Below are 16,481 nucleotides of genomic sequence, written 5' to 3'. Positions count from 1 at the left end.
ACTGTCGCATTGCTTAAAGAGCGCCTTTGTGTTTTAGGATGAACAGCAGAGACCAAAGGAACAAGGCAAAGTGTTGTGAAATACATTATTACCTGTAATACGCATTTTGTTATTTGCTGATTGAAACTGCTAATTAAACTGTGAATTGAAACTAATAGGAAGAAAACAACTCTCACTCTTTATATAGCTGACGTGTCTTGCGCATCCGTTCTGTGCATTTTATTTCACAACACTTTGCCTTTCTTCTCTGCTGTTCACTTCAAACACGCTCCATGCGACCGCAATGCTCTCGTATCAGACGCTTGCTTGATCACCTGCTCGTTTGCTGTCCCGTGCGCGCACGGAGCGCGGTGGTGCGTTTACGGGCAGTCGGAGAAATCAACCCCAACAAAAAAAATTACATCCAGCCTAGTTAAGACCATACCAAAGACTATAAAAATGGGACCCATTGCCTCCCTACGTGTGTGACGATCATTGGGACTTAAAAAAAAAAAAAAAAAGAAAAAAATAGAAAAATTTAAAAAAAAAAAATTAAAAAAATTTTTGTACCCATGTATAATGCGCACCCCAGATTTTAGGACAATAAATTAGTTAAATTTTGCGCACTATACACGGAAAAAAACGGTATTCCAAAAATTCATGGCAACACTGCTCACATTTTTTTCGTTCCAAAAATTTTCCGTTTTCGCATAATTCACAAATTTATGGCGATTTTTGCCCCATTCATTCTTAATGGCAGATTCAACATTTCACATTTACGTTGTTCCAGTTTGAAATTCACATAATTCAACACATTCAAATCACATTGGGGACATTCCCAAACTTGCCAAATTCAAAATTTTCACGTTTTCACCAAAATTTGCTCAAAATTTTGCAAAATTTCATAACAATTCGTTTTTCACTTTTAACTTCTACATTTTTCCACCGATTCAACTCGTTCCAACTTTCAACTGTTCATCTTTTGCCTACCTATTCCACAACTTCCCACTTACCAAAAACTCCACATCTTTTCTTTTGAAATTCAACCAAAATTCTCTAAAATTCCGTTTTTCTACTCTAATTTCTACATTTTTCAACCGATTCAACCCATTCCAACTTTCAACTGTTCATCATTTTTCTACCTATTCCACAACTTCCCCAAAACTTCCCATCTTTTGTTTTGAAATTCACACCCAATTCCTTTTTCCCTTCTAATTTCTACATTTTTCAACCGATTCAACCCATTCCAACTTTCAACTGTTCATCATTTTTCTACCTATTCCACAACTTCCCAAAAACTTCACATTTTTTATTTTGAAATTCACACAATTCCCTTTTCCCTTCTCATTTCTACATTTTTCAACCGATTAGACCCATTCCAACTTTCAACTGTTCATCATTTTTCTACCTATTCCACAACTTCCCACTTACCAAAAACTTCACATCTTTTATTTTTAAATTCACACCCAATTCCTTTTTCCCCTTCTCATTTCTACATTTTTCAACCGATTCAACCTATTCCAACTTTCAACTGTTCATCATTTTTCTACCTATTCCGCAACTTCCCAAAAACTTCACATCTTTTATTTTGAAATTCACACCCAATTCTACTATATTTCCTTTTTCCCTTCTCATTTCTACATTTTTCAACCGATTCAACTTGTTTCAACATCATTCTGCAGCATTCCTTCAATATTTATTCAACTTCACCTTCACACGCAATTCCTTCAGGAATTGCAAATTCTAGTATTATACAGTGGTGTTCGTATTCAAAATTCCCCCTTGAAACTAAGGATTGAAGGGTGTGTTAGGAACATGGTATTTGTGTTAACGTATTTCAGCTATTTGTTCGAGTTGACAAATCATTTTTATCGTATGATTATGTTGGAGGGTTGACTGGAATCATTAACTTTGTTAAAACATTCCACCTTTCCTTGACTTGTTGAAACTTTCCACATTCATTTGTTGAAATCTTCCAAATGATGTGGAAACATTCTTGCTTCATTAGTTATCTAAAATGCTCCACTAGTATCTCTGTCCACAACCTTGTAAAACAAAGCGCGAAGACACTCTGCACTGATTAACCAGTTTCCAGAGGTGAACCTCGAAATCTGTTCACTCTCACCCCCACCCTGCTTTCTCTCAATAAATATTCTCTTGCAAGAACCGAAAGTCAGACTGCTTTCAAGCACCTCTGTACCCCATAGGGTGCTGATGGCTTTCTCTGCTTGCAAGCATAAAAGGGCCAAACTGTCTCACGTGTGGTTCTTGCTTAAAAGGTAGAGTGGGCAAAACTCTATCATTATTGTTCTTCCGATTCCTTGTTTTAGGAGTGTATGTTCAGTGAAGTGTTTAACAACGCACCTCCTGCGTCTCTAATCCTAAACCTTTCCTTCGGCACCAGAGTAGCATTGTTATTATTGACTTTAATCATGTAGAATTGAAAGCAGCACTCCCTAGTTTCCAGCAGCATGTTAAATGTGCCACTAGAGGAGTTAACACTCTGGACAAGGTCTGCTCCAACATCAAGCTAGGCTACAGGGCAAAACAGCTACCTCACCTGGGCCAGTCTGACCGCATGTCACTGCTATTAATCCCTGCATATACCACCATCAGGAAACCAGCTCCTGTCATCACTAAAACTGTTAAAACCTGGTCTGATGGCGCCTCTCAGCAGTTGCAGGATTGCTTCGACAGGACTAACTGGGGCATCTTCGAACACCGGGACCTGAACGTGTTCACAGACAGTGTTCTGTGTTATATCAAGCACTGCACAGACACTGTCACGGTGGACAAACCTATACGGATATACCCCAACCAGAAGCCCTGGATGACCCGGGAGGTCCATTGGCTGCTGGAGGAGAGGGACACCGCCCTGTCCCTCAGGTCTGAGGATGAGGCTCTCTACAGCACAGCCAGAGCCAACCTGAGGAGAGGCATCATAGAGGCCCAGCTTGCCTATAAGAGGAGGATTGAGGATCACCTGGACAGCAACAACAGCCAGCAGGTGTGGCAGGGAGTCCAGCATCTCACCAACTACAGAACCACCATCGGAGCTGCTGAAGGGGACGCCTCGCTGGCAGAGGACCTTAATACCTTCTTTGCCCGGTTCGAGTCCGAGCCACCTGAAGCGGCCACATCACATCCCACAGTACGCAGCAGCTTCACCCTCATATTGAAGGAGCACGAGCTGAGGCACACGATGTGGACCATCAACTCGAGCAAGGCTGCGGGTCCTGACGGCGTCACTGGGCGTGTCCTGAAGGACTGTGCAGATCAGCTGGCTGGAGTCTTCACAAGATCTTCAACCAGTCCCTTACCGAGTCCACCGTCCCATCCTGTTTAAAATCCTCCACTATAGTCCCCCTGCCCAAGAAACGCCATATCACCAGCCTTAATGACTACAGGCCAGTCGCACTCACCCCGGTGGTGATGAAGTGTTTTGAAAAGCTGGTATGGGGTCACATTACATCACTCCTGCTCAGAGGTTTTGACCCCCACCAATTTGCCTACAGGGCAAATAGATCCACAGAGGAGGCAGTAGCTACAGCCCTCCACGTTGCACTGTCCCACCTGGAGCAGCCGGGAAGCTATGTGCGGATGCTCTTCGAGGACTTTAGCTCTGCTTTTAACACCATCCTCCCCCATAGACTGGTGGACATACTGGGGGGCCTGGGACTTCCACACAATACTTGCAGGTGGATTAAGAGCTTCTTGACGGGTCACAGCCAGAGGGTGAGAGTGGGCCATCATACATCCACACCTCTCAGTCTTGGTACTGGCTCCCCACAGGGCTGCGTACTGAGCCCACTGCTTTACACGCTCTACACACATACATGCACCCCCGCCCACCGCAGAAACACCATCGTGAAGTTTGCGGATGACACCACTGTGGTGGGGCTCATCTCAAAGGGGGATGAGTCTGCCTACAGCGACAAAGTGGTGCAGCTATCGGAGTGGTGCGGAGAGAACAATCTGCTCCTAAACCCAAGAACTGGTCGTTGATTTTAGGAGGAAAAATAAAACGGACATTCCACCAGTTATCATCAACGGGGTCTGTGTGGAGAGGGTGTCCTTCCGCTACCTGGGTGTCCACATCGAGGAAGACTTCACCTGGAGCGTGAACACCTCTGAGCTGCTAAAAAAGGCCCAGCAGAGACTCTACTTCCTAAGGGTGCTTAGGAGGTACAGCATTACACAGACTGCTGGTGGCCTTCTATCGCTGCTCCATAGAAAGCACTTTAACGTACTGTATATGTGTTTGGTACTCCAGTTGCACTGCAGCGCAGAGGAAAAAGCTCCAAGGGGTCATCAACACAGCACAGAAGATCGTTGGCTGCCCTCTCCCCACACTGGAAGACCTACACAGGACCTGCTGTCTCAAAAAAACACAGAACATTCTGAAAGACACTTCCCACCCTGGCCACTCCCTTTTCGAACTGTTGCCATGAGGCAGACGCTACAGATCAATTAGGTCAAGGACTAGCAGATTCGCCAACAGTTTTTACCCTACAGCGGTAGTCACATTACATGCTGCTAAAAAAAAAAGATTGTCTGTGTATGTTCTTCTGTGGGTTTTTAACTAGTATTTTTTAAAATATTTTTATTCTATTCTATTTATTTTTTATTTTATGCACTGATCGGTTGGCACTTTTTAAATTTCGTTGTACATGTGTGACAATGACAATAAAGATCTATTCTATTCTTTAAGCCGGTCGTATCATTTTATTTTGTTGTATTTATCCGCCACACCTTAAAAGCCGATTCATGAAAATGTTGTCTGACAATAATCCGGTCCATGTTGCTAAAAAGGTTGGGGATGGCTGATTTAAAGGGACGGTAAAGCGAGCCCATCATTGGCACTGTATTAAAAAATAATGTTAGTACTGCAAGTTCCCCTTGAAAAAAAGTCAGTCTAACGGTATTTTGGAATAGAGTGGCGGTGGACTTACTGACACCCATTTTTTGGGCAGAGTCTGCTTGATTTGACACATCAGACATCAGTACAGAAAAGCCCCCGAATTGAGTCTGCACCTTTTTACCTGAAGCGCCTTGTGGTGTGGAAAATTCAAGTCAAGTTTATTTGTATAGTGTCAGGATTCGGAGTGTGGAAATGGAACAGGGCAAACAAATGAAGCCTGGACCAGGGTTTATTGGCGAACTCAAAAGGCAAACTGATACGACTTAACAAAACAATAATTGGAGTGACTGACCGGGACGTGAAACAAGAAGACAGCAGGACATGACGACAGCAACAGGAACTAAAAATACATTGTGACACTAACACACAACCCACAACACGCAACAACCGACAAGCAATGATCCGACAAGGAGTGCCACACAGACAGGACTTAAATACAAGACAGGTAACAAGAGGCAGGTGAGAATGATCACACTAATCATGGGCACACAGGAGGGGAGAGGCGAGCACACAGACACACGGACAGAACCCACAGACATGAGCACACAGGAAGGGAGGGGCGAGCACACAGTCATGATCGGGGACGAGTCGTGACAGAACCCCCCCCACAAGGGACGGCACCCGACATCCCATCCATCCATCCATCCATCCATCCATTGTCCTGGCAGTGTCTTCGAGGAGGGTAAGCTGCAGTTCCTTCATCCTGAATTGGTCCACGAGAATCCAGATAGCCGTTGTCAGCTTGGGTGTCACCTAACCACCTCCCCAGCCGGAGAGGGGTGGGGGGAGGGGGTATGGGGAGAGAGAGCAAAAAGAAACTCCAGCCGAATTGAACACTACAGGTTAATTAAAGGCCATATCATAGAAATGTGTCTTTAAACTTGTCTTAAATGTTTCTACTGAGGTAACAGTTCTAATATCCAATGGTAGGGCAATCCACAGCTCTGGAGCCCGAATAGAAAATGCTCTGGACCCTGCAAACATTTTCTTGGCCCTCGGTGTCAGTAAAAGACTAGCGTTTTGCGAACAAAGGTTACGAGATGGAACGTAAGGAACATAAGGTAAATACGGTAAATCTGCTCTGAAGTCCAGGTATGGGGTACCACCTCCGTAGATCTGAGTGTGTCTGTCGGTGATGGACTGTAGCATGATGAGTCATGGGTGGTAGGTCCGTGCAGGTCCATAAATGGATTTATGGCTGCGTAGCAGGATTTTGAAATTGATCCAAGATGAAATGAGCCAGTACATTGAATGGAGTATGGGTGTGAAATTTTGGTATTTATTTAAATGGAACAGTATTTGTTATTCTTTTCCAAAATAGTTTTTAAAGTTTGTGAAAACCAGAGTCTGAGTTGCCCGTTGTTTCTTTTTTTAAATTCAGCTTTGACTCTGATCTTTGGAAAGATGTCCCAACCTGCAAGCAGATTAATTTTACTTCGTGTAAGGTCACTTCCATCAAAGCCGAGGCAGAGCATGGCTGTGTTATGCTGGGTGTTCAAGCAGAACGGCGTGGGCTGACTTCAGATCTAGTCAGAGCCTGTAGCAGACAAGGTAAGCATGTCGTGCACCAAAAAAATAGGTACATCTACTAAACTAGAAGTATATTTTGCAATCTGATTCAGAATTACTAACCCTGAATTTTACTACCATCAAAATATTGAATGTGCACTTTTTAGTTTAAAAAAGGTAAACATTCAGCTACAAATTCAACATTCAGTTTCAAATATTGAATGTAGAACTGGGCCAAAATGGCCCACAATCTGTAAAACGATGTAAATTGCATTTCTTCATGGTAACGCAGGGCTCGAAGCTTATTTTTTGCCCAAGTTGCCCTCGGGCAAGTTGGAGAAAATTTTACTTGCCCGAAACAAAATTTTACTTGCCCGAATTTTTTTGGAGTGGATTTTTACTTGCCCGACACATTTTTGCAATAAAAAAGACAACACTATAAGTTTTGCCTTCATATGCCTTCGTATCCGCCAACCGGAAACAAGCTCTGCTGGTGCGCAGGCGCAGAAGAGCCAGGGACGGGTGACGGAGCATGCATTTAATTACGAAGCGCTTTGCCGTTATCAATGTATTGCAGACTTACACGAGAAACTAACCGCTCCCTAGAAAACAAAATGTCGGACCAGAAGCGGCAGAAGTTGCGAGAAATTATGCACAAAATCGTCTTTTTACAGCTTGAAAACATGGTATTATGGCAGGGCAAGTTCGGGCAAGTGAGGAAAAATTCTACTTGCCCGTCTGCCATCGCTACTTGCCCCGGGCAATCGGGCAATCGTTAGTTTCGAGCCCTGTAACGGTATATGTGATATAAAATGAAGGATACAAATATTTGTAAACATACATTTCACGATTGGGGCACCTCGGCAAAACACTAGTTACTTAGCATGTTACTTAGCTGGCTTGAGGACTGCGAGGGCTGACCTGTCCCGGGGCATCAAAGAAGCGAAGAGGGCGTTCTCTTGCAAAATTACCGTCTACTTCAAGGACAGCAGGGACGCACGGAGCCTTTGGCAGGGCATTCAGACCATCACAGACTACAAGCCCGCGCCGCAGAGCTGTGAAGGAGACGTCCGTCTGCTCAATGACCTGAACAGAACTTGCCCGCTGAAGGCCACTCCCCCTTCACGCGAGCTGCCCCTGTGCCTCTCTGCCGACAGCGTGAGGAGGGCGCTTGCCGCTATCAACATCCGTATGGCGGTGGGCTCTGACAACATCCCGGGTCGAGCGCTGAAGGGCTGCGCTGGTGAGCTGACGGATGTCTTCACGGACATCTTTAACACTTCCCTGCAGCAGGCCATTGTCCCGTCGTGTTTCAAAGCTGCCACCATCGTACCTGTGCCGAAGAAACCTGCTCCATCCTGCTTCAATGACTACCGCCCCGTGGCACTTACGCCCATCATCATGAAGTGCTTTGAGCGGCTTGTCATGGAGCACATCCGTTCCGTTTTGACCCCTTCCAGTTTGCGTACCGAGCCAAACGGTCCGCTGAGGATGCCATCCGCTCTGCGCTCCACTCGGCCCTCACCCACCTGGAGAGAAGGGACTCGTATGTGAGATTGCTGTTTGTGGACTTCAGTTCTGCCTTCAACACCATTGTGCCACAACGTCTCATCAGCAAACTGGGACTCAGTACCTACCTCTGCAACTGGCTACTGGACTTCCTCTGTCAGAGGCCACAGGTGGTACGTGTTGGCGACAAAATCTCCGCCAGCATCACGCTGAGCACAGGGGCCCCCCAAGGCTGCATGCTCAATCCGCTACTCTTCACCCTCCTGACGCATGACTGCACTGCAACCCACAGCGACAACCGCATAGTGAAGTTTGCTGACGACACAACTATGGTGGGTCTCATCACCAAGGGAGACGAGACTCAATACAGGCTGGAGGTTGACCTTCTGACCACGTGGTGCATCACTGGCGAAGAAGGCCCAGCGCCGCCTGTACTTCCTGCGGAAACTCAGGCGAGCGAGCGCTCCTCCGGCCGTCATGACTACATTTTACCGTGGCACTATTTAGAGCGTCCTCTCCAGCTGTATTGCTGTGTGGGGTGGCGGCTGCTCTGACTACGACTTGAAGGCCCTGCAGCGCATAGTGAACACGGCTGGTAAGATTATTGGTGCTTCACTCCCCTCCTTGAAAGACATTTACATCTCCCATCTCACCCGCAAGGCGACCACGATTGTGAGTGATGTGAGTCACCGCGTTCACTCTTTGTTTGATCTTCTGCCCTCTGGGAAGAGGTATAGGTGCCTGCGCTCCCGCACCACCAGACTCAACAGCTTCATACTCCAGGCTGTTAGGATCCTGAACTCGCTTCCCCTTTCTGCGTAGCGTCCTGTACTTTTGCGCTATGCTTACTGTCTGCTGTATGCACACTGGCTCCGTTTTGGTCCTCTTATTTATTGTGTTATCTGTTCATTTATTATTTATTCATCACTCTTATTATTTATTGTTTGTGCCTTCTTGTTTTTGTATTGTGTCGTTTACTTGTATGTCTATTGTGTAATATGTCTCGTCACCGTGGGATAGAGGAAACGTAATTTCGGTTTCTTTGTGTGTCTTGACATGTGAAGAGATTGACAATAAAGCTGACTTTGACTTTGATGTCTGCCTCACAGTTCAGAAATTGTGGTTTCGATTCCACCTCCAGCCCTCCCTGCGTGGAGTTTGCATGTAGCATCTCCCTGTGCTTGCATGGGTCTTCCTCCCACATCCCGAAAACATACACGCTAGGCCAGGGGTGGGCAAACTTTCTGACTCGCGGGCCGAACTGGGTTCGAAATTTGGACCGGAGGGCCGAACCAGGAGCAGATGGACGTAGGCTTTGTGTGAAGTCATATAAGCGACCTGTAAAGGTCATTGCATAAAAGATTTTGGCCTTTAGTAGGTAGTAAAGCATGGATATTTCAAACAAGTTTTTTGAAAACAAATGCATTTATTAACAGCATTACAAAAAATAATAATAATAATAATTCACTAAAAAACTGATCAGTGATTCTCATAAAATACGACACTGTTATTATGAATAACAGTCTCCATCACTTCAGTGCCTGCAGGTCAGATTAATGAAAGATGTTTATCTTATGAGATCACATCAAACGGCAAACATTCTGACCAAATATATCATCTTGAAGAATCGGTGAAAGCATACATCCAAATAAAGTAATCAAAACAGCAACACGGTGAGGGGTATCTGAAAATCAGAGCAGAGTTTTAGCTCACAAACACCTGGTAACAGAGGTGAGGAAACGGGAAACACTTCCTTAAAGTAAGCCTTAAGAACCTTACAGGTTAAGATTAGTCGCAAATAGGTGGTGCATCAATGTCCTTGAGCATCCTGCATTATTTGAAAATGAGAATGGTCGCTAGTTTCAATCCCTGCTCTGTGTACAAATCATATTCAAAATGTATTTTTTTACAATAAACTTGAGAGCCTCCCGTTCATCTTCAGTGGGAACAGTGTTGTTGGTCTCACTTTTTTGCTAGTGCGTCATAGTCTGGAGTAAAATTTGTTGTGGCAATTCTTAGGAGAGATCCGAGGTGTTGGTCCGTTTACCTCGATCTGTGACGGGTTGATGTTGATGTGGCTGAACGTCACGTCGCGTACGTCGAGCCAAATTGGCCACTCTTTTTTAACATTCGGCACTCACTTCTTTTTTTCGGGCCACTCATTTTAATGGAAGGATTCCAGGGGAAGGTTTGTGGGTGGCTTTAGCGCAAAACTACATCTGAAAGCTCAGCACGCGAATTACAAGAATGCTGTCGTCAAAGCCTACGCTCTAATTTCGGGACTGATACGAATAGAGCGAGAGTGCGCCATGTCCGTACTACTGAGTACGTACACGCACTTGTGAGTGTGCACCGAGCTTTCTGACACGGCTTCCGGTAGTAAATGCGCAGGCGAGCGCTTCGCCATCTACTGGGGAAACGCAGTCATTGCAGGCAAAATGACCCAAAAAAAAGTTTAATAATACAATTTGTTCATGGTTGGCGGGCCGGAATAAACGGTCCCGTGGGCCGGATGTGGCCCGCGGGCCGTAGTTTGCCCACCCCTGCGCTAGGCCAATTGAACACTCTAAATTAAGTGCGAATGGTTGTTGGTCTCTGTATGCCCTGCGATTTGCTGGCAACCAGTTTAGGGTGTCCCCCACCTGCTGCCCGATGACTGCTGGGATAATTTCCAGCACACCCGCGACCTCAGTGGGGACAAGCGGGACAGAAAATGGATGGATCAAATTTCACAATTGCATTTTGATAATAATTTTTAATTTGATTAAAACAGGGGTGACCAACCTGTCAGAGACTGAGCCACATTTTTTACTGTGTTACCGTAAAGAGCCACATCATACACATGGGCACACATGAACATCACCCCATCCCTTCCTCTTACACACACCTCTGCTCAGCCAAATTTATTGTGTGACATGACCAACATGATATTGATAGAAATTGACAGATGGAGTCGTGATATCGTGATATCATCTCATGTCTGATAAAGGTCTCCTAAATAACGTTTTTTTTATTGTAGGACATAACAAAATTGTAATGCATGACTAATCAGGTGAATAAACCAAGATGAGAAGATTTAAAATCCACAAAATGAGATTCAAAAGAGAAAAGGTCAAGTACATCACCAAACTAATAATGCCAGGTGCACTATTTAAGGTCGACGAGACTCAGTACAGGTTGGAGGTTGACCTTCTGACCGCGTGGTGCAACGTCAACAAGACCAAGGAGATTGTTGTTGACTTCCGGAAGGGTCACACCCAACACCTGCCGCTGACCATCGACGGCACCATTGAGAGCGTCCTCTCCAATTGTATCGCTGTTTGGGGTGGTAGCTGCACTGAATACAACAGGAAGACCCTGCAGCGCATAGTGAACACGGCTGGTAAGATTATTGGTGCTTCACTCCCCTCCTTGCAGGACATTTACACCTCCCATCTCACCCGCAAAGCGACCACAATTGTGAACGATGTGAGTCACCCCGCTCACTCTTTGTTTGATCTTCTGCCCTCTGGGAAGAGGTACAGGAGCCTGCGCTCCCGCACCACCAGGCTCACCAATAGCTTCATACTCCAGGCTGTTAGGATCCTGAACTCTCTCTCCCTTCTGTGTAGCGTCCTGTACTTTTGCGCTATGTGATTCTGACTGTATGCTGTATGAACACTCGCTCCATTTTTGTACCTCTTATTTATTACCGTAATTGACCTTAACAGGGAGGCTGAGGAGTGTAATTCCCCTGTAATTGGAACACACCCTCCGGTCCCCCTTCTTAAAGAGGGGAACCACCACCCCAGTCTGCCCATCCAGAGGCACTGTCCCCGATGTCCACGCAATGTTGTAGAGGCGTGTCAGCCATGACAGTCCCACAGAGCCCTTAAGAACTCCGGGCGGATCTCATCCACCCCCGGGGCCTTGCCACCGAGGAGTTTTTTAACTACCTCAGTGACTTTGACTCCAGAGATTGGAGAGCCCACCTCAGAGTCCCCAGGCCTTGCTTCTACAATGGAAGGCGTGTAGGTGGAATTGAGGAGGTCACACGACACCCCGAGTCGAGGTCAGCAGCACGTCATCCCCACTGCAAACAGTGTTGACGTTGCACTGCTTCCCCCTCCTGAGACGCCGGATGGTGGACCAGAATTTCCTCGAAGCCGTACGGACGTTGTTCTCCATGGCCTCGCCAAACTCCTCCCACGCCCGGGTTTTTGCCTCAGCAACCGCCGAAGCCGCGTTCCGCTTGGCCATCCGGTACCTGTCAGCTGCCTCCGGAGTCACGCAGGCCAAAACGGCCCGATAAGACTCGTTCTTCGGCTTGACGGCATCCCTTATCGCCGGTGTCCACCAGCGGGTTCGGGGATTGCCGCCACGACAGGCACCAATGACCTTACGGCCACAGCTCCGGTCGGCCGCCTCAACAATGGAGGCGCGGAACAAGGTCCACTCGGACTCAATGTCCCCCGCCTCAACCGGGACGTGGGAAAAGGCCTGCCGGAGGTGGGAGTTGAAGCTCTTCCTGACAGGGGATTCCGCCAGACGATCCCAGCAGACCCTCACAGAACGTTTGGGTCTGCCAGGTTGGACCGGCATCTTCCCCCTCCATCGGAGCCAACCCACCACCAGGTGGTGATCAGTTGACAGCTCCGCCCCTCTCTTCGCCCGAGTGTCCAAAACATGCGGCCGCAAATCCGATGACACGACTACAAAGTCGATCATCGAACTGCGGCCTATGGTGTCCTGGTGCCAAGTGCACACATGGACACCCTTATGTTTGAACATGGTGTTCATTATAGAAAATCCGTGTCAAGCACAGAAGTCCAATAATAGAACACCGTTTGGGTTCAGATCGGGGGGGGGGGGTCCTCCCAATCACGCCCTTCCAGGTGTCACTCTCATTGCCCACGTGAGCATTGAAGTCACCCAGTAAAACGATGGAGTCCCCAGAAGGAGCGCTCTCCAGCATTTCTTCCAGCGACTCCAAGAAGGGTGGGTACTCTGAGCTGCCGTTTGGTGCATATATACAAACAACAGTCAGGACCCGTCCCCCCACCCGAAGGCGGAGGGAGGCTACCCTCTCGTTCACCGGGGTGAACCCCAATGTGCAGGCGCCCAGCCGGGTGGCAATAAGTATACCCACACCTGCTCGACGCCTCTCACCGTGGGCAACTCCAGAGTGGAAGAGAGTCCAGCCCCTCTCGAGAGGGCTTGAACCGGAACCCAAACTGTGCGTGGAGGCAAGTCCGACTATATCTAGTCGGAACTTTTCTGCCTCCCACACCAGCTCGGGCTCCTTTCCAGCCAGAGAGGTGACATTCCATGTCCCAAGAGCCAGCTTCTGCAGCCGGGGATCAGACCGCCAAGGTCCCTGCCTTTGGCCGCCGCCCAGCTTGCACTGCACCCGACCCCTTTGGCCTCTCCCACAGGTGGTGAGCCCATGGGAAGGGGGCCTTTTTGGGCTGGGCCCGGCCGGGCCCCCTGGGCAAAGTCCCAGCCACCAGACGCTCGCCTTCGAGCCCCGCCTCCGGGCCTGATTCCAGGGGGGGGGACCCGGTGACCCCCGTCCGGGCGAGGGAAAACAAAATCCATTTATTTTATTCATCATAAGGGGCTAGTGTGAGCCGTGCTTTGTCTGGCCCCTCACCTAGGACCCGTTTGCCATAGGTGACCCTACCAGGGGCATGAACCCCTAGACAACATGGCTCCTAGGATCATAGGGTCACGCAAACTCCTCCACCACAATAAAGTGACGACTCACGGAGGGGTTTCATTTATTTGAGTTTGAACAATCTTTTACAGTCAAACCTCGGTTTTCGACCACAATCCGTTCCAGAAGGAGGTTCGAGAAGTGAATCGGTGAAATTCCGAATCTATTTTTCCCATTACAAATAATGGAAAAAAATTTAATCCGTTCCAAGACTAAAAATAACACCTTTCTTAAGCATTTTTTCATTTGCGCATTTTTTTTCGCAACTGCAGCGCACCGCAGAACGCGCAACCATAGTGCGCCGCCGACCGTGCAACTCCACTGCGTTGGTCGCATTATTGTGACAGAGCCGTCGCTGAAATTTAGAAAATATTTTTAAAGTCCTGATGTTCTTTCCAAAATTTAAGTGGTCCTAAGTGCGCAGGGAGCTTACGTAATTTGGTCTAATTGCGCAACCGCAGCGCGCCGGGCGCTCACTGTCGCATTGCTTTAAGAGCGTCTTTGTGTTTTAGGATGGCTTTACTGCTCCCACTTGCTTTCTTTGGAGGCATAATTATGGGTTAATACTATCCTCAAAGTAACGAAAATACAATAACGAACGGAGTCAGTCGGCGCCCGCGGAGTCAGGTTTTCTCAGGTCCTTTCGGCTCATCTCGCAAGGTTCAACCTCCGAATTTTGTTTGACAACCGAAGCAAAAAAATCTCGAATTTTTTGTTCGAATTCCGATTTGTTCGAGAACCGGGACGTTCAAAAACCGAAGTTTGTATTTTGAAAAATTGACCAAATTCTCTCCCACACTTTGATGACGCGAACATAACATAACCTTAGTCATTACTTATATTGTTGGCGCAATGGTATGAGGATGCTGCTATAAAGTTGCATAGGAGCACAGTGGATTCACGTTTATTATTCTATTATACTGTGGTGTTCTCATACAGCATTCCTTCATGGAACTAAGGGATGAAGGGAGTGTTGGGAATATGGTGTTTATGTGGTAACGCACTTTCCTTGTTGTTCTGCCCATTTCATGTTTTTTGAGTATGTTCAGTAAAGTATTTTGCAACACAGCTTCTGCGTCTCATTTCCTTTTACGCCACAATACCATTGTTTATATACCGGTCGTATCATTTTATTTTGTTGTATTTATCCACCACACTTTAAAACCCGATCCGTGAAAATATTGTCTTATAGCAGAAGTGAGGAACACGTCTTTATTCCATGACTGTCTGCCAACAACTGAGGCTAAAGACAGTTCATCAAAGATACAAAAGAGCATGAGCACAAAGGACAAACATGTCACCCCACCCTTAACTGTAGGCCTGCTGAGAGAGGCCTGGTACTGAGGTCCGTCAGAGTCTGCCAATGATCCGGTCCTTGGTGCTAAAAAGGTTGGGGTTGGATGCTATCTGTTTGCTCCATTTTTACCAGTTAGCGCAGGGGTGGGCAAACTACGGCCCGCGGGCCACATCCGGCCCACGGGACCGTTTAATCCGGCCCGCCAACCCTGAACAAATTGTATTATTAAACTTTTATTTTTTTTGTCATTTTGCCTGCAATGACTGCGTTTTCCCAGTAGATGGCGAAGCGCTCGCCTGCGCATTTACTACCGGAAGCCGTGTCAGAAAGCTCGGTGCACACTCACAAGTGCGTGTACGTACTCAGTAGTACGGACTTGGCGCACTCTCGCTCTATTCGTATCAGTCCCGAATTTAGAGCGTGGGCTTTGACGACAGCATTCTTATAATTCGCGCGCTGAGCTTTCAGATGCAGTTTTGCGCTAAAGCCACCCACAAACCCCTGGAATCCTTCCATTAAAATGAGTGGCCCGAAAAAAAGAAGTGAGTGCCGAGTGTTTAAAAAAGAGTGGCCGATTTGGCTCGACGTACGCGACGTGACGTTCAGCCACATCAACATCAACCCGTCACAGATCAAGGTAAACGGACCAACACCTCGGATCTCGCCTAAGAATTGCCACAACAAATTTTACTCCAGACTATGACGCACTAGAAAAAAAGGGACACCAACAACACTGTTCCCACTGAAAATGAACGGAAGGCTCTCAAGTTTATTGTAAAAAAATGCATTTTGAATATGATTTGTACACATAGCAGGGATTGAAACTAGCGACCATTCTCATTTTCAAACAATGCAGGATGCTCAAGGACATTGATGCACCACCTATTTGCGACTAATCTTAACCTGTAAAGTTCTTAAGTGTTTCCCGTTTCCTCACCTCTGTTACCAGGTGTTTGCGAGATAAAACTCTGCTCTGATTTTCAGATACCCCTCACCGTGTTGCTGTTTTGATTACTTTATTTGGATGTATGCTTTCACCGATTCTTCAAGATGATATATTTGGTCAGAATGTTTGCCGTTTGATGTGATCCCATAAGATAAACATCTTTCATTAATCTGACCTGCAGGCACTGAAGTGATGGAGATTGTTATTCATAATAACAGTGTCGTATTTTATGAGAATCACTGATAGCAGTTTTTTAGTGAATTATTTTTTTTTTTAATGCTGTTAATAAATGCATTTGTTTTCAAAAAACTTGTTTGGAATATCCATGCTTTACTACCTACTAAAGGCCAAGATCTTCTATGCAATGACCTTTACAGGTCGCTTATAATACTTCACACAACGCCTATACCATCTGCTCCTGGTCCGGCCCTCCGGTCCAAATTTAGAACCCAGTTCGGCCCGCGAGTCAAAAAGTTTGCCCACCCCTGAGTTAGCGCCACACAAAAAGTGACGCAGTTCTTAATGAATTCGGACCTCAGTGTACAAACCGGATTCGGTTCAAGTTGGGAAATTGTGTAAAATGTAAATAAATCCAAATTACAACCATTTGAAAATCCTTCTCATC

General features: G+C 46.7%; 1 protein-coding gene across 11 annotated transcripts in view; it reads left to right on the top strand.

Moving 5' to 3' along the window:
• ifngr2 (interferon gamma receptor 2) overlaps positions 1–16,481 on the top strand; it is a 149,637-nt gene that overhangs the window by 73,593 nt on the left and 59,563 nt on the right. For 9 of the 11 annotated variants that reach the window (XR_009715716.1, XM_061286754.1, XM_061286757.1 and 6 more), the window contains one exon: positions 6,282–6,451. Coding sequence is in view for 9 of the 11 variants with exons in the window: in XM_061286754.1 (XP_061142738.1) it covers positions 6,282–6,451 (170 nt within the window). In the remaining 2 variants the exon portion in view is untranslated. Of the gene's footprint in view, positions 1–2,595; positions 4,690–6,281; positions 6,452–16,481 lie in introns of those variants that run through there. The other 2 variants (XR_009715717.1, XM_061286750.1) reach the window with 2 other exon arrangements.

This window comes from Syngnathus typhle, linkage group LG9, assembly GCF_033458585.1.
Source record: "Syngnathus typhle isolate RoL2023-S1 ecotype Sweden linkage group LG9, RoL_Styp_1.0, whole genome shotgun sequence".
Lineage (NCBI taxonomy): Eukaryota > Metazoa > Chordata > Actinopteri > Syngnathiformes > Syngnathidae > Syngnathus > Syngnathus typhle.
Note: the sequence above shows the minus strand (reverse complement) of the source record. Positions and strands in the feature narration are given on the sequence as shown.